Genomic DNA, 15988 nt, shown 5'->3' on the forward strand with positions numbered 1-15988 from the left:
GAAGAGCCTGGTCTATCCTCCTAGCACCCTCCCTTTAGGTATTTATACACACTGAGGAGGTCCCCTCTCAGCCGTCTCTGCTCGAGGCTGAACAGGCCCAGCTCCCTCAGCCTTTATTTGTAAGGGAGATGCTCCAGTCCCTTCATCATTCTCAAGCGTCGCTCTGAACGGCCACTCCCGGCGCTCCACGTCTGAGGAGCTCCCAGAACTGCTCTCCGCGGATCAGATGCACTCCAGCGCTGAGGCAGACGTCAGCGATGACTTTACGCGGCGGGAACTGTTCTATTCTGCATGCAGGGTTCCATGCCGCAGGCTCTCCTTTCTCCTTCTCCTCCTCCTGCGTGCGGGCGGGAGGAGGGGCGAGCGCCCGGTCCCGCCGCGCAGCTCCGGCGGCGGCGGCGATCCGGAAGCGGCCGGCCCGGCACAGCCGGCTCGCGGACGCGGGGATCAGCGAGGCTGGCGGTGCCGGGATGCAGCATGCGGGGGGTAGGTGCGGCGGGCGGGGGCGGCCGTGCACCTGCCCGTGCCGCGGGCGGGGGGGAGGCGGGGGGGCTCGGGCCGCGGGGCTGCGCTCGGGAGCGCGGACCGGGCGGGGGTGCCGGGAGCGCTCGGGGACGGCGCGGGGTGTCGGGGGAGCGCTCGGGGCATCCCGGGCGGGGTGCCGACTCGGCTCTCCGCCGCCCTGCGCTGCGAGAGGCTTGCCGCTGGGCTGGGGCTCGGTCTCCCGCTCTTTGGGTCTGGCGCTGTCCTTGGCCCCCGGGGCGGCTCCGGGGGCGGTCGGTCCTGCGGGTCCCGGGGCCCCGACCCACGATGTGCTCACCGGGGCTGTGCCCCTCTGTGGCTAAGCCAGGATGAACTGGGTTTTTTTTGTGTCTTAAATAGAATGAACATGGCCATTTAATGCCCCGGAGCGGTGGGTTTGGCAGGCTGTGGCTCAGGTGCGGAGCCGCCTGGCGTTAAACGCGACGTGCATTTGACCTGCGTGTGTGCGAAGGCGTTTTGAGCCCTTGAGGACACCCCGAGGAGGGTTTGGTTACCCGCTGTTGGCAGACACTGAATTAATCTCTGCCCTCTGGGGAGCTGTGCGTGGCCAGGCACGACCTGCCTTCCCTCTGCCTCTCCAGCACAGCTGATCCCGGGTTTACCCTGTTTGCAGAGGGAAAGGCCGGTCACCGATGACTCTTTTCCCGAAGCAGGGAGGAATGTTTCAGCCAGTGGGAAGCCTGAAGGAGCAATACCAATTTTGGAAGGTAAATATGGTTTCAAACTAAGTACTGGAATATCGCTTTATAGGTTGCAGTACAGCAAGGAGGAAGTGAAGTGTTTGTTTGGCTGTCGGCTGAAATAGTTGCAGAAAATGAAAGAACCTAAAGCCAGTTTCAGTGATTAAATTCGATATTGTCCTTCAGCTTCATTAGTAAACCAGAAATACAAATGATGTATTGGCAAACTAACAGTTATGTGTTGTACCCTATTAATGCAATTTCTGAAGTATAGCTTGGCTTTTAAAATTTAGCTTAATCTACGGCAGGATGTGATCTTTATAACCTGTTTTCACAAGTTTTATTGCCACAAATTGCTTTTGTGGAGGACGTTCTATTTGTTTATTAAAAAGCACATGAACGTCAGAGGAACTTACGGATCCGTGGAGGCAGAGATAAGTTGTTGACAAGTAATTGAGAACTCAGCTGTTCCTCCCTGCAGTACATAAAATGAAATCAACCTCTGTCAAATAGAGTTCGAGTGCAGTCCTCTCTGTGCTGCTTATAGTCCAGTCATCTTTGCTGGGAAGTGACTGGGATCCGGGTGATGGGATTTACTGCTGGGAGGTGGTGCGAGTACCATCTGTGCAGCAGGTGCACAGATGTGCAGCCTTGTGTGACCACTTAGTACTGAAACCTTTTGTAAGATCTGCGAAGCCTTTTCCTGCTTAGGCTAAAGCTGCTAAATAGTAGCTTGTTAAATAATTGCTTTGCTATGATGATAATTGCCTTGTCCCATTATATTTTAAAAGAACCATTTAAGGAGATGTTTGACCTCGGGTTTTTGTTCTCAGCTGGCTTCTCATTTTTTTTCCCAGTAGATATTTCTGTCACCTTGCTTAGTGTGGTCAGTTAAATAATAATTTTGGTGTCTGGGGATAACTGTGAGAGAGAAGTGGGGTTTGGGATCACCCTGAAATAGGTTTGTTGCTGCTGGAAGAAAAATTCCCTCCAGCTGGGGGCTGCTTGTGCCAACCTATTTTTCTTCTTACCTTTCTTCTGCTACTGGGGCTATCAACCAAACACAGATTACTGACAAGTTGTTGTTTTGAAATTGAGTTCCCCCCGACCTAACTAGCCAGCTGTGGTTGGAAGGGGCAATCCCACCTTCAGTCCCTGCCTTTATGCTCCCGCTGCGTTGGATTAATCCTAAGTAGCAGTTTTATGACTACAGAATGAATTAATATTCTCTGTTGGATCAGCTGCATTTCAGGGCAGGTTTTCTGATGAATCAGCCACCTGAACCGTGGCTGTACAACTGCAAGGTCTGACACAGAGGGAATCAGGGACCTGCATCTGGGAGTGGAAGAGGGGAGGAGGGTGTAGGGTTGCACTTTCCCTAACCTCTGCAATCTCAAAGAGGAGGTAGGAAACCCATGTTGGGTGGGAATGATTACGGGGTTTAATTAATTGCACAACTGATTCAGAGCTGGGGAGGTGTGGGGGGATGAAACATGCCAAACGAGATTAGCAAGTCAGCTCACTTCGAGGGGAGGGAGGTGTCAAACTGAACCAGGATACTGGAGAAAATAAAGCTATGGCAAAAATGTGTTAGCATAGAGAAGCAGACTCCTAATTTTCTGTTGGGGTAGTCTGTTTGGAAAGAGGTGGGTTTTCCTCCATTCCTGGGGAGAAAGTCAATGTGGGTAGTGAAGCTCTCAAGTTGCTGGCTTGGACACAGCAGATCCTGTTTGGTGTTGGCATTCATCTGGTTGAAGGATGTTTTGATTTCTGTGATAAGATGGGGCAATGAAGATGATCTCATGTTAAGACCAACCCTTGGTCTTGGGCAGGTCTGTTTACTTGCTTGGCAGGTGTATTTTCTTTTGTTTACCAGGAGAGCTGATCCTGTATCCTACCAACTTCCCATCAGTGGCTTTTGCTGTCATTAGCCCCACTAGCAGGGCTACCAGGAGGGTGGTAGGGGTTATGCTGCAGGCCCTGGTGTCTTAACTTGACATCCTGCTGGGGTGGCTCTGCTGTGAGCACACAGGGAGGGTTTTCATGCGTGAGTTGCAGTCACACCTTTTGCCTACAGTGCCTTTTGTCATCGCCCTCAACAGTTGGCTGACTTGCTGCCGACTAACAGTGCAGCTGCTCTCAGGTGCAGTACCTGCAGTAAAGATATTGTGCATTTTTTTTTGTTTTGTTGAGGGACTTCAGCCCATGTTTGAACAAACAGGAGAAACTCTGAGACTTTAAACCAAACTAAATTGATGCTGCCAGAGTCTCTCTCTCCCCTTCCTGTTATGGACACGTGAGATCCTGCCTTCTCCCCTTGTGCTGGTGCAGGGAGCTCAGGTGGTGAAAAAAGTTGTTTATTTTCTTTTCCAAGTTCTCTGAGGATGCGGTGCTTTGTGCAGCACTGCCACTGGGACAGGGAAATGGGGTGGAAAAGGGAGTGCTAGTCCAGTCTTGCTGGCAGCATTGTTCAGCAGCACCCACTCTCAAGCTGGAGGAGTCTCTATTCGGAGCTGGAAACACTACAGCCATTTTTGAACTAATTGCAAGCTCATGAATGTTTCTGATGTGCTTAAACAGATCTTTGTGGGCTGGGGAATTGTCTGCTTGTAGCCATTCTGGGACAAAAGCAAAGTGTTTTTTGATGTCAGCTGGCTTTGGATCAAGTTCTGCGTGCATCTTCCCTTTGTGTCTCCGCTGCTTTGTACTATGCCGAGTTCTCAAAATGCATTAATAGGGATAAAATTCAGAAAAGGCTGCATTTATTTTTATATCAGCTTAAAATTCTCCATTACATTTTTGATGGCTGGAAGGTTAGTTATGGTAATTACTTGCCTCTGAAGTAGATAATTGCTGATTCAAATGTTATGCTTAGAAAATACGACAAATCCTCCATCAGACTGTTTACTTATCGGCTTCTCTTATCTGAAGATCAGCAGTTAACAAAGGCAGAGTGAAGGATTTGCCACGTCGAGACTGAAGGTGTAAGACTAAAAACCTACAGGGAGATCAGCTCAGCAGCAGATATTCCACATTTTTTACCTGCCATCCCACGGCTTCGAGGGGGTCTTCGTTACACATTCAGAAGAACAGAAAACACTGTCACAAGTACATAATTGTGTCACCTAAAATTTGGTGCCAGCCGTAGTGTAGATGGCTCAGCTTCCTCCTGGGATTCGTTTCATCACTTCATTTTCACGAGATCAGTGGTAAGTCCTGAAGTATGGTGGTGATCTTTGTGGACAGTGTGAATTTGTATCCGGGAAGATCACGCCGCTCTATTTTTGCTTTTTCATTGCTTAATATATACAGGAAGAAAATATAGCCAGTTGTATAATAAATATTGATGACATTTAAAAAGTAAGGTGCTTTGTTGGGAAACCCAAATAAACCCTTACTAGCCTTTTGTCCTTTTAAAATTATATTTAAGTGATAAATTTCAGATTTTTATTTTCAAGCTCTTAGGTAGGAAGAGTGGCTCAAGGTAAGCTTTCTTTTCTTAACCAGAAGTGTATTTTCTCCCCAATAATTTGATGTTTAATATAGACTTGTACAATTACAGTTTCAGTTCTTGCTACTGTAATATTAAAAAAAAGCAAACCCAAAAATAAAACAAACAAACAAAACAAAAAAACCCCACCAGACCAAACAAAACCCCCCAAACCAAACAAAAACCCCAAACAAACAACAACAACGAAACACAAAAAAACCAAAACCAACACAAAACCCCCCAACAAAACCGAACCAAAATCAAATCCTCTTTGCTCAAGAAAACTAATTCTGGAAGTTTTGTGACATCAGTTCATGTCCTTTCTGAGATAGAAGACTGAGTCAGTTGTGTGTGGAAAAAAAAATAACAAATGAAAGACCAAGCACTTGCCATTTGAGCAGTTTTATCATGTGTTTAGTATAGCAGCAGGAACAAAGTAATTTCAGTTTTATTCCTTGTGAGGAATAAATATGTGTTTTCAGTGAAAACTGTGTTTTCAGTTGTGAGAGTGAGTAATTCAGCTTGTGGGATAACTCTTCTAGTGTCTCTGTCAATATACCAGAACTATAAAACAAGGCCTGGATTATAGAAAAGTTTGTAAGGCAAAAAATTATTAAAAAACGTTACTTAAAAATCAGGGACCATAGTAGTCTGTATGACATCGGATATTTGTATTTATATATGTACTTTTATTTCCTGATGTTGATTTTAAGATCAAGGCCAGAAGGAACCAGCAAATACACTTGGACTCTGTGTATTGTTAAAAGCACAATTCCACAAAGTGCTCTCCTTAAACAACTGAAACTGCAGGTAGAGCAGAGAATAGATCAGCTTATTGTCTTTGTGTAATGCTTGCAGTGACAGGGATTTTGGGATGCACTTTTAATTCAGCTGAACTGCAGAGAAAGACCTGAGGATGCCAGTGAGGCACAAAGGAGAATTCCTTCCCAATCCCAAACCTGCTTAATTATGTTCATGTGTTCCAGGATGCTCTATCTGTCCATCTCTGGAAACAGCTGATTTCTGTTGTTACAGAGGAGGGCAAAAGTAAAGCAGAATCCTAAAAGCAGTAAGAAAACAAGGAAGTAATAACCCACAACATCCAAACTGCCAACTCAGAGAGCCATCACTTATGTCCTGATCATACCAGAAAACCCAGTGAGATAGTGAGGTGTGAAATCTGATTATCAGTATGTTTAATGTTGAACTGACATTTAATAGCCCCCAAAGGAAGGTTGCAAACAAGGCAGATGTTTTTGTGTAACTTGGTGCTAAAAGGAGATCTAAATAAAATAATTTTCAAACACTTTTTATTTTATATTGTAGGTATAGAGCCTTCATTTTCTCTCTCACTTTCCTGCTGTATGCCAGCTTCCACTTATCAAGGAAACCTATTAGTATAGTTAAGGTAAGCAGGGTTCTGTCCTTGTTTAAACATCCTTCTGCTCCTCAAACACAGAAGTCATTGTCTTTTTAGTATTTCCCATTGTGAAAGGCAGTGTTAAACTTTAACTTGAAGTGGCTTCAATATGAAAAACTGATAAAGCCAGTACACAGTGACATTTGCTTGATAAACTTCAGTGAGACCACACCTAGAATACTGCATGTATGTCTGGTTTTTGGGCTTAGAACTTGACACAGCTATGCCTACACTTAATTCATGTGTCTTAATCTAATTATAGGTATTTGAGAGGTTTGCAGTGATATTTTTGAGAAAAGTTGCTCATAACTGATGAGTTGAGCATGATAACATTGCCTTGGCATTTACAAGAGTGTTCCAAGTACTGTTGATCATCATAGTTGTCTGTACACTTGGGACTCTGTTTCTGGTAAAGCTGGTGGCAAAATATTCCATAATTCAAGGTTTGTTAGTTTAATGTTCAGCCTGTAAAACTTGCCAAACTCAAATCAAATCCCCCAGTGCTGTCTTGTATATAAATGGTAACAATGGGCAAAGTACCTGATGTTACTGCAGAATTTCAAAGCTGTTCACTGTCAGAAACACCAGTTCACTGGTTCACTATAGAATGTTTTTTCTAACCATGTGATTAACTATTTCATGTAGTGGTGGCTTCACTCATCAAAATGCCAAGCAATTAATAATGGCTAACAATGTTCCTGATTTTGGTGGGTTTGACACAGGTTCGCGTCGGTCTGGATTTGTTAAGTTTGTTGTTGTATGGGAATTAACAGTCCCCAGCTCACAAGTGAGTTTTTTTTCCATTTTCAAATGTCCTTTCCATTCCAGGGAGAGCTGCATAAGCATTGTGCTGCTTCACATGAAGTTGAGCTTGACTCCTACAAAGAATATGCTGCCCAGATTCAGCCTCTCAAAAAGCCATTTAACGCCTCTCAGTGTGGTTGGGAGCCATTTGGTAAGGGTTGGGTTTTTTTTTTTTGGTTTTCCGTTTTTCCCAGTAATGAGCTCATATTCATAATTAGATTATTTGCTTCTTGCTGTTTCTTCACATATGGAGGTACTGGGGAGATGTGCATGGAAGGGGTGTTCTGTTTTCCACGCTCTAATTGGTTTCTCCAAAGAAAGTTAAGTTGTGACCTACCTTATGATGTCTCTCCTGCTCAAAGTCACTTAAACAGGTGACATTATTTTACTTGTTACAGCTACGAGATGGTGTCAGTAGAGCAGTTTTCAGTCAGAAAATGGGATTTGTCTTTAGTGTGTCTATTAAGGAAAAAAGGGTGAAAAAATAAATCATTATAATTTTCTACTCATTTAATTCAAGGTCCAGCAACCCTTTAAATTAATTGACTTGGTGTTTATCGAAATCAGAACTTTTCAGAGTCCTTATCTGCTGGAAGAAATATCTTTCTCTCCATTTTAATGAAGAAAAAGAGGAGACTTCATTGCAGAATAGACTTGACAATTTACTGAATAGTTTATGGACGTGGCCTTTCACTTAAATAGAAAACTAATATTTGCCTACTGAACAATTACATTTGAATTTAATTGTATTTGAATTTCAGGGAAACTTTGAACCATTCCTTGATGCTTTTAATTACTATCAGGAACATCAGTGAAGTAGAATAGTCCATTCTGTCAGTGTGCCAGTGCACCTCAGTCAGTGTAGCCATCCATTCTAATTAGTCCTTAATTAGCAATTAAAAAAAAAAAGGTGCTACTCTGTTCAAAGATAATTAAAGATCTGAGCTCTGGGTTTTCTGTGGACAAAATCCAGTGTACTAGCTGCCTGTTGCAAGGTCTGCTGAAATGATTTAGTCCCACTGGATGGGATGTAGTTAAACTTGGTTGGTGTTTCTTGTCCCTGGACCGAGGGGAGGCTGAGTTTGCTTGTCTGAAACACTGGTTGGCTTTGCTTGTGGAGACTTCTGAGCTCCAGTGTCCTCCTTTTTCATGAACACATGGGTTACTACCAAGCTGCCCCTTTGGGATGGTACTCTAGACTTGGGTTTTTGGCTGTTTTTTTCAGGCAGTACAGCTGGGAAAGCTGGGAGTGACACTGAAAGAAGTAATGCTTCAGTATCCGTGACTTCATGCTCAAAGTCAGTGGCAGTTGTGGCTCCTTGCAAATAAATACACAAACTGTCTTTCTTGGTATGAGCTCAGGTCTCCTGAGAGTAGACTTGGCATTTCCATCTGGGTGGAGGCCCTTCTGCTCCCTCCCTCCTGTCTGCAAGTCCCATTTTGGTGTGATTATGCTTGTTTGCTCTACAGAGCAGAACCCTGTTCGTTGGGGTTTTTTTAAGCAAAACTCTGTGCTCTGTGAATAGATGGAAAATGAAATGCAAAAGGCTTTAACAATTAAAAAAAAAGCATATTAAACTGATTCTTTAAAAACCTCTGTGATGATGGAATTTTTTTAGCCATTTTGACTGTTAGTATCTCACACATTTGCAACTCATCTTCCCACTTTTAATCAAGTCACAGTTGGGATTTTCTTTTGTTGAAGGACATACAAGGGCACCTTATTAATAGCTGGTGTTTCTTCTCTTCCAAAATGCTGTTTTGAATAAGGTGGAGTTAAGCATGGGCCTACCAATATTTTTGTTATATGTTACAGCCATTTATTTTTATGTTTTCATTAAATAAAACGTTTTGCAAAACATGTACTTAAGTGTAAAAGCGCCTGTTGAAAGTTAAATGCCAGTGCATGTTCACTAACATTTTGCTTCTTATATGTAAAAATGGTTGGGAATTAATTAGTACATTTAAACTGATAATTTGTTTTGAAAATTATTCTTAGATAAGAACAACTACAAACAGTTACTGGGAGCGCTGGATTACTCGTTTTTGTGTGCATATGCAGTTGGAATGTATTTAAGGTAAATACACTCTCTTGGAAACCTGCTTTATTGCTTACTGTTAATTTATGAGGCTGCACAACTTCTGAGATATTGTGATTCCTTATGGGAAAGGTTTCTGGTGAAGAGAGTGAGAAACAGGTTGCTGAGGGGGAACAAAACCCACATCATCCCAAGTCCCAGTGGTATCATATCTGTTGATCTATAGAAAGCTGCTTCTTACTTGCATCCATCATGACTGCCTTGTGCAGGAATGCTTTCCAACTTGGCCTGTCTGTGCTTCTTGTGGAGCACAAAGGAATATACACTGGAATATATGTCCTCAATCAGTCTCCAACCTGTAAACTAAACTGGTTGTCCTGGCTTTCTCTAGAGTGAGAGGATGGAAGCAGACACCTCCTAAAAATAATACCAAATCTTACAGTGTGCAATATTAGCTGCTGTTTGGAGATGTTTCTTTTTATTAAAACCAGAACCCTCATGACTAGAATTATTAGCAAGGGAGACAAGTCTCACTTTAAAAGGCTGGAGACATGTCCCACCTTACCTGTCATTTGGAAAATGACTCTGTAAGTAAATGTGCTCTAGGTGAGTATCTGCCTGAAAGATGGTGGTGCAGGTGTCAGAACTTAGCAATTAATTAACATGGAATGTTTGTTGGGGTTTTTCCCCCGTCAAGTGCTAAAAATTGCTCCTTTGCTGCTGTGAAGGCAAACAGCACTTACCAGTAAAGTTTCTCCTCAGTCAGAATTAAACAACATAAAATATTCTTTGTTTGTGAAGGCTGGGGGTATGATCTCATTTTTAATTATGTCCTTTCTCTTTATTTCCTTCCCCATTCCAAGTGGACTGATAGGAGAACGGCTGCCGATCCGGTACTATCTGACGGGCGGGATGCTCGCCAGTGGGCTCTTCACTGCCATGTTTGGATTGGGTTATTTCTATAACATACATAATCTGTGGTTTTACATCATGGCCCAGGTAGGCACGAGGTTATTTAAGCACTCCAGAGTTTCTGTGGTGCTGTTCAGTGTTGTGTTGGGTGTTTCTCAGCCACACGCAGTGATTAGTGGTTGGATGGGAGGGTGTGGATGTTGGAACACACTGTCAGTGATGACAGGCAGAACTGACAGAGTGGATAGCCCCAGGTTTTATTTTTGAAAAGTGTTTTTCTAGCGAAAGAAATCTTTGAAAACAAATTAGTGTGTTTCACCCTGTGTCAAATCAATGATCAAATCTTTGCAAGCTTAAATGTGGGCGAGTTTTAAAACAAGCCTATTTACTTTTGTCAGTCTGCCAAGACCTGAGTGACTCATCCTGGCCTTCTCTGCGGGAAAAATACATTTATACTGCTAATGATGAACAGTCTCCCACACTGGTGTGGCTTATGTAATGAGATTCATTGTGTGAGATTTTTTCAGAGCACTAATCAGGTGTCACAAGAATATTTGCTGTTGACCTGAAATGCACTTTAGGTCAGGAGCAGGACATGGTCAGCACTTGAGCTGTTTTGGGCAGGTCTGCACCTTGGCACTGCTGCTTCCTGTGTGTTATTGCAGTAGGATTCTCTCCTCTGGCACCTTTGCATGGCACTGAGCAGCATGGCATGCACAGGTACTAACTTGGGCACAGCAAGCTTGTGTAACCATGTCACCAATTAATCTGTTTAACCCTGTCCCTGCCCCAGCCTTCTTGGATCAGGTGGTTTCCAGGGCACGAGCTGGCTCCTTTAGGGTTAAGCTGACTGTCTCTAGCAATGATGCCCTGTGGGATGTGGTCAGTGAGTCCTGGAGTACCAAGGGTGGTCTGGCACCACCAGCCTACTTGTTTTTTGTGGGGTAGAGTGAGGTGATTTTGTTGCATGTTCAGATGCCCACTGTACAGTTACTGTACTGTGACCTTTGCATTAAGATGTAATTCTAGAGTAGGGTTAGAGATAGTTAAAGTTATAATCTTTGCAATGTGGAGGCTGAACTAGTTCCTACTTCAGCCTGAAATAGTAAGCTAAATTCCTCCTCTCAGTTTATTTACAGGTGTCTGTTAAGCATTTTAAAGTGAATGTTCAAAGTTAGCCAGTCTCCCCTAAAGCTTTCTTTGTTTTTCCACTTTGTTTGATTGCAAACACACTTTGCCATATGCTCAGATTGAGATAAGCATTAGAGGTGGACTCAGTGATCCTTGTGGGTCCCTTCCAACTCAGAATATTCTGTGAAGTTTTCTGTGTTGCTCTTTGAGTGTGGAGAATTCACTTCTCAGTGCAGTGTGAGTTTTGGTGAGCATTGTGATTGAATGACAACAGTCTGTGATTTAAATCATAAAATAATTGTGAGGATGTAGGTACAGGGAAGAATCTCTGCAAAACATTGTAACTTGATTATTCTTGGGGAAAAAATATCACTTTCAAACCTCCCCGCTAAATTTCTAAATTCAGAGCATTTGTGAGGGCTTCCTTTTCCCACTGCAGCACTCGGCAGGGATTGTGTAGGAGCCTGACTTATTATAGGGTATGTTTATTTATTATAATTTTTATATACTTTCAGATAGCAAATGGGTTGGTGCAAACTACTGGCTGGCCGAGTGTCGTTACATGTATTGGCAACTGGTTTGGAAAAGGAAGGTAAATCATATGTTATCCAGACTTTTGGAAGTACAGATCAATACATTCTGGGCTGCAATACAGCCAATTTAAATATCTTTTTCTGCTTCTGTGTTTTTGGGGGATGAAAAAGCAGCTAAGTAGAACTTGCTTCCTTTGTTACACTAATTAGTTTGTATATGGGTTTGAAATGTTCTCCCTCATGTCAAACCAATGTTCTCTGGTAGCTCTTTAGTCTGACACCTAGTTTTTCAGATGAAATATTTCAGAATTGAATTAGAATAATCATTGCAAATATTAACAGTCTAAAACTACTTTCAGTGCAGGCTGTTATTATGCCATTTTAAATGTGGAATTTCCCATGTTTTCATTTGTGTTTCAAAACAGTTGTCAGGGTGTAACTGTAAAAAGTATCTGTCCAATATCCTTTTTTCTAACACACTTACATAAACTTAAAAATTCAATTTAAAAAGGAAAATACGTATGGCAGCTGATTTAACCTTTCTTTTTGTCACTTTTCTTTAAATCGTCTATTTGGGTTTTTTATCTTAATCCTGCACAGAGGTCACTTCTAATGTTTATTTTGTCATACCACCATACAGTAGTTTTCCATAAATTTTGCAAGAGCTGCATGGTAAATCCACTGGCTCTGATAATGGTTGGTGGATGTAGCACATAATAATGCTACTGCAGTACCATCCTTTGTAGATAAATACCATAAAAGAGCATTATGGTCTGTCAGTTCCAGAGAAGGATATACAACAGTTAAATATATGCTTTCTATATAAAATCACAGCATAGTTGTGAAAATGTAGGTTCAGGTGGTTTTCTGTAGTCCCTGCAGCCTTTTAGGTGAATGTTACAGAATGCAGAGAATAAATGTCATACAGTACTGAACAAAATTGGTGAGTCTGCAAAATAAATACATTTATTCAGGCTTTCCTTTGCACAAAAGCAGCAGCCTTTACTTTAAGGAGGCCACAGAGTGGACTGGTGGGTAGGGCTCTTGTTTGAATGTCAGTGTTCTGGTTCTTGTTCTCATTTTTCCACAAATTCCATGAAAATGTGGGCAGACCTGTTAGATCTTTAGCCCAAGGAAAAGACTGGGCCTTGTTCAAGTTAGGTTGCTCCACATAAACTGCTGAGGACAAGGCAGTTTTCCCATGTGGAATAACAAGGAAGGGAAAAAAAAACACCCTGCTGTCATGACTTCAGTAGGATTTTTGTGGTTTACATTAGCTGAGCTGGAGCTAATCTGGGATTTCCAGGCAGACAGCAGCCTGATGTGTGTGTGTTAGCCAAGCTTGCACAGGTGTCATCTTCTGCTAGTGCCCAACAAGTCCAGAATGTGACCAGAAAATACTGAATTTGCTCCACATATCCTGTACAGGTTGTTTTCTTCTGCATGATAAGTCTACCATGTCCTGAAAGCATCAGATTATCAGGGCAATGTGTTTGCAGGAGGATTTTCATTCCCAAAAGCATCAGACTTCATGTCCACATGCTACACAACATCTGCATACTTGTTTAAATCAAAAAAACTCTGTCTAGAAACATGCAAGCCCTAATGGTGTCTTTAAATGCCATTAAATGCAGGATGAGTTCTGCAATGCACAGAGAAGTATTTTACAACACTTTTATTAATATTTAGGTGCCTTGAAATTGCCAGATGGAGACTGTAGCATAGAGAAACGATCAGTTAAAGAACCATAAGACTGCAAATATTGAAATATTTCAGTAACAGCACAGATGAACAGCTATTTTTGATAAACTTCTCTCAATCCAGTAATGCTTGTAATAATAAAAGTTTGTGGGTTGTTGTTTGGTTTTGGTTTTGTTTTTTTTTTAATGCAGGAGAGGTTTGATCATGGGAATCTGGAATTCACACACTTCAGTGGGAAATATCTTGGGATCCTTAATTGCTGCTTACTGGGTGTCCACGTGCTGGGGTCTCTCCTTCGTGGTGCCCGGAGTCATCGTCGCTGTGATGGGGATTGTTTGCTTCCTGTTTCTCATTGAACGTGAGTGCTTCAGAGGGACAGAACCATGGGGGGCTCTCATTATGGGTGAGGAACACCAGCTGCTTAAGAATAATATAGGTTGGAAAAGACCACTAAGATCAAGTCCAGCTTTTGATCAATCACCACCTTGTTAGCTGGACCAGAGCACTGAGTGGCATGTCCAGTTGTTCCTTGAATATCTCCGGGGATGGGGACTCCACCACCTCCATGGGCAGCCCCTTCTGATGCCTGACAACCCTTTCCATGAAGAAATTCTTCCTGATGTCCAACCTGAACCTCCCCTGGCACAGCTTGAGGCCGTTTCCTCTCATCCTGTCCCTTGTTCCCTGGGAGCAAAGCCTGACCCCCTCCCTGGTTCCACCCTCCTGTCAGGAGGTTGCAGAGAGCAAGAGGGTCCCCCTTGAGCCTCCTTTTCTCCAAGCTGAGCTCCCCCACCTCCCTCAGCTGCTCCTCATGGCTTCTTCTCCAGACCCTTCCCCAGCTCTGTTGCCCAGAATGACTCCAGTACACTTCAGAATTGAGTCCACCACCCTGTTATTAGTTCCCAGTCCTGATAAGTTGTTCAAGTGTATCTTAGCAGAACGTCCCACCTGGCTGCAGTGTATGTTCTGTGCTACCATTCAACCCATGCCATCCATCTTCTGTGCTGTGAAATACAGAAGTCAACTGGTAGAGCAGGTTGTGACACTTTAAATTAGAAGTTAAAGAAGAATGCCCCATCTTGTCCCTATGAAGACTCAGAGATATGAATGCTTATTTTATACTATAACTGTCCCATCTCAGCAAGTAGAGAGTTCTGCAGAGATAACTAGAATTCTTGTAAAGAGCAGGACTGCCAAAATAGCCCTTGTTGTTTGTACTGTTGCTTTGTTGTCAGTAAATAACACTGTTTGAAAGTGTTTTAAGAGGCTTCTTTTCACTGTTAACTATATGTGGTGTTGTATTTCAGATCCTAAGGATGTAAGTTGCTCCTGCACACCATCCAGTGTAAGTGAATGCTTTTTCTGTTTTGATTTTTGCCTCCTAATACACGTTTATTAGGGTAGTTCTGGAAATCAGTCTGTATGGCTCTTTCGTGCCAGGCTGTTATAACTGATCCTGTTCTTGAGGGAATGATTTGTCTGTGCTTCACTGATAAACCAGGACCTTATTTTCTCTCAAAGCAAATGAATCAAGAGGTGAATTAATTTGTTTTAAATAAAGTTTTGGAATAGATGATCTTATGATAGTAAAACAGGAAAAAGTGTCCATCTCTTTTTTTTTTTTTCTTGAGTTTCCTTTCTTTCCTCTGGTCTTCATGGGCATTTTCATGGCATTTTGTTCCATCTCCTGCTGTTGCCTCCCTTGCTTAGGTATGGCATAGTGAGATTGCTGCCAGCTGTATCCTGGGAAGGGTCTCACTGGGAACCCTGTATGAGGCTTTGCAGAAAGAGCAAACAGCCCTTCTGCTGACACAGGGTCAAGGAAGCATGTGTCTGTGGGCTTGGGATGGGTGGTGGGATGTTCCCTTGGATAGAGGAAGGGACAGTAGGAGCACATGGGTAGGGAAAAGCAAGGGATGGATATAAAGCTGAATTGAAGAGATTGGAGCAGTCATTCAGTTTGTGACAGTGAGTTTAGCCGTGATATAATGTGGCATTTATTTGTCTAAAACTCAAATTAATGAAGAAATGTGAAAAGGAGAGAGAAAAAAAATCTGTGCTAAGTTGTATGAATCATATGACAGATGGATGCTTTAGTTTTTGTGGCATCCCAGAATAATTTAGATTGAATCAGGACCTCTGAACATTGTAGAAGCCTACAAGAAGGATGGAAGAGAGAATATTTACAAGAGCATGTAGGAACAGAACAAGGAGGAATGGTTTTAAACTGGAAGAGAGCAGATTTAGATTAGATATTGGGAAGAAATTCTTCCCTGTGAGAGTTGTGAGACCCTGGCACAGGTTGCCTAGAGAAGTTGTGGATGCCCCATCCCTGAAAGTGTTCAAGGCCAAGTTGGATGGACCTCTGAGCAACCTGGGATAGTGGAAGGTGTCTTTGCCCATGGCAGGGGTTTGGAACTGGATGATCTTTGTTCCCTTCCAACCCAGACCATTCTGGGATTCTGTGGTTCTATCCTCTGCTCACAGCAGGTCTAAATTTGACATAGGATCAAATTGCTTAGGGCTGGCCTGCTAAAATTTGAAATCCTTGAGGATGGAGAAGCTGTTTATACGTCAATGTTTGGGAGGTTTTAGAATGCATTGATCCCATGCTTCACTGGCATCAAGTGCATCTTGCATGAGAGCTTATACTTCAAGGGAAGATGTGACTCTCCTGGCACGGTGGTTTGAAAGTCCACATCAGAGATTGACCTCTTAAGACGTTGTTGAAGCAG

General features: G+C 42.9%; 1 protein-coding gene across 6 annotated transcripts in view; it reads left to right on the forward strand.

The window, feature by feature from the left end:
- Window positions 1–807: 807 nt before the first annotated feature.
- The window catches only part of SLC37A1 (solute carrier family 37 member 1), a 38489-nt gene continuing 23308 nt past the window's right edge, over window positions 808–15988 (forward strand). The window contains exons 1-9 of one of the 6 annotated variants that reach the window (XM_018084224.2): window positions 808–1250; window positions 4155–4432; window positions 6040–6121; window positions 6962–7088; window positions 8937–9015; window positions 9840–9975; window positions 11535–11611; window positions 13445–13611; window positions 14561–14598. In XM_018084224.2, the coding sequence (XP_017939713.1) occupies window positions 4377–4432; window positions 6040–6121; window positions 6962–7088; window positions 8937–9015; window positions 9840–9975; window positions 11535–11611; window positions 13445–13611; window positions 14561–14598 (762 nt within the window). In that variant the 5' untranslated portion in view covers window positions 808–1250; window positions 4155–4376. Of the gene's footprint in view, window positions 1251–1599; window positions 1673–4154; window positions 4433–6039; window positions 6122–6961; window positions 7089–8936; window positions 9016–9839; window positions 9976–11534; window positions 11612–13444; window positions 13612–14560; window positions 14599–15988 lie in introns of those variants that run through there. The other 5 variants (XM_018084221.2, XM_018084222.2, XM_018084226.2 and 2 more) reach the window with 5 other exon arrangements.

Source organism: Manacus vitellinus, unplaced genomic scaffold (assembly GCF_001715985.3).
Source record: "Manacus vitellinus isolate BGI_N305 unplaced genomic scaffold, ASM171598v3 scaffold_7_pilon, whole genome shotgun sequence".
In the NCBI taxonomy this organism is placed as follows: Eukaryota; Metazoa; Chordata; class Aves; order Passeriformes; family Pipridae; genus Manacus; species Manacus vitellinus.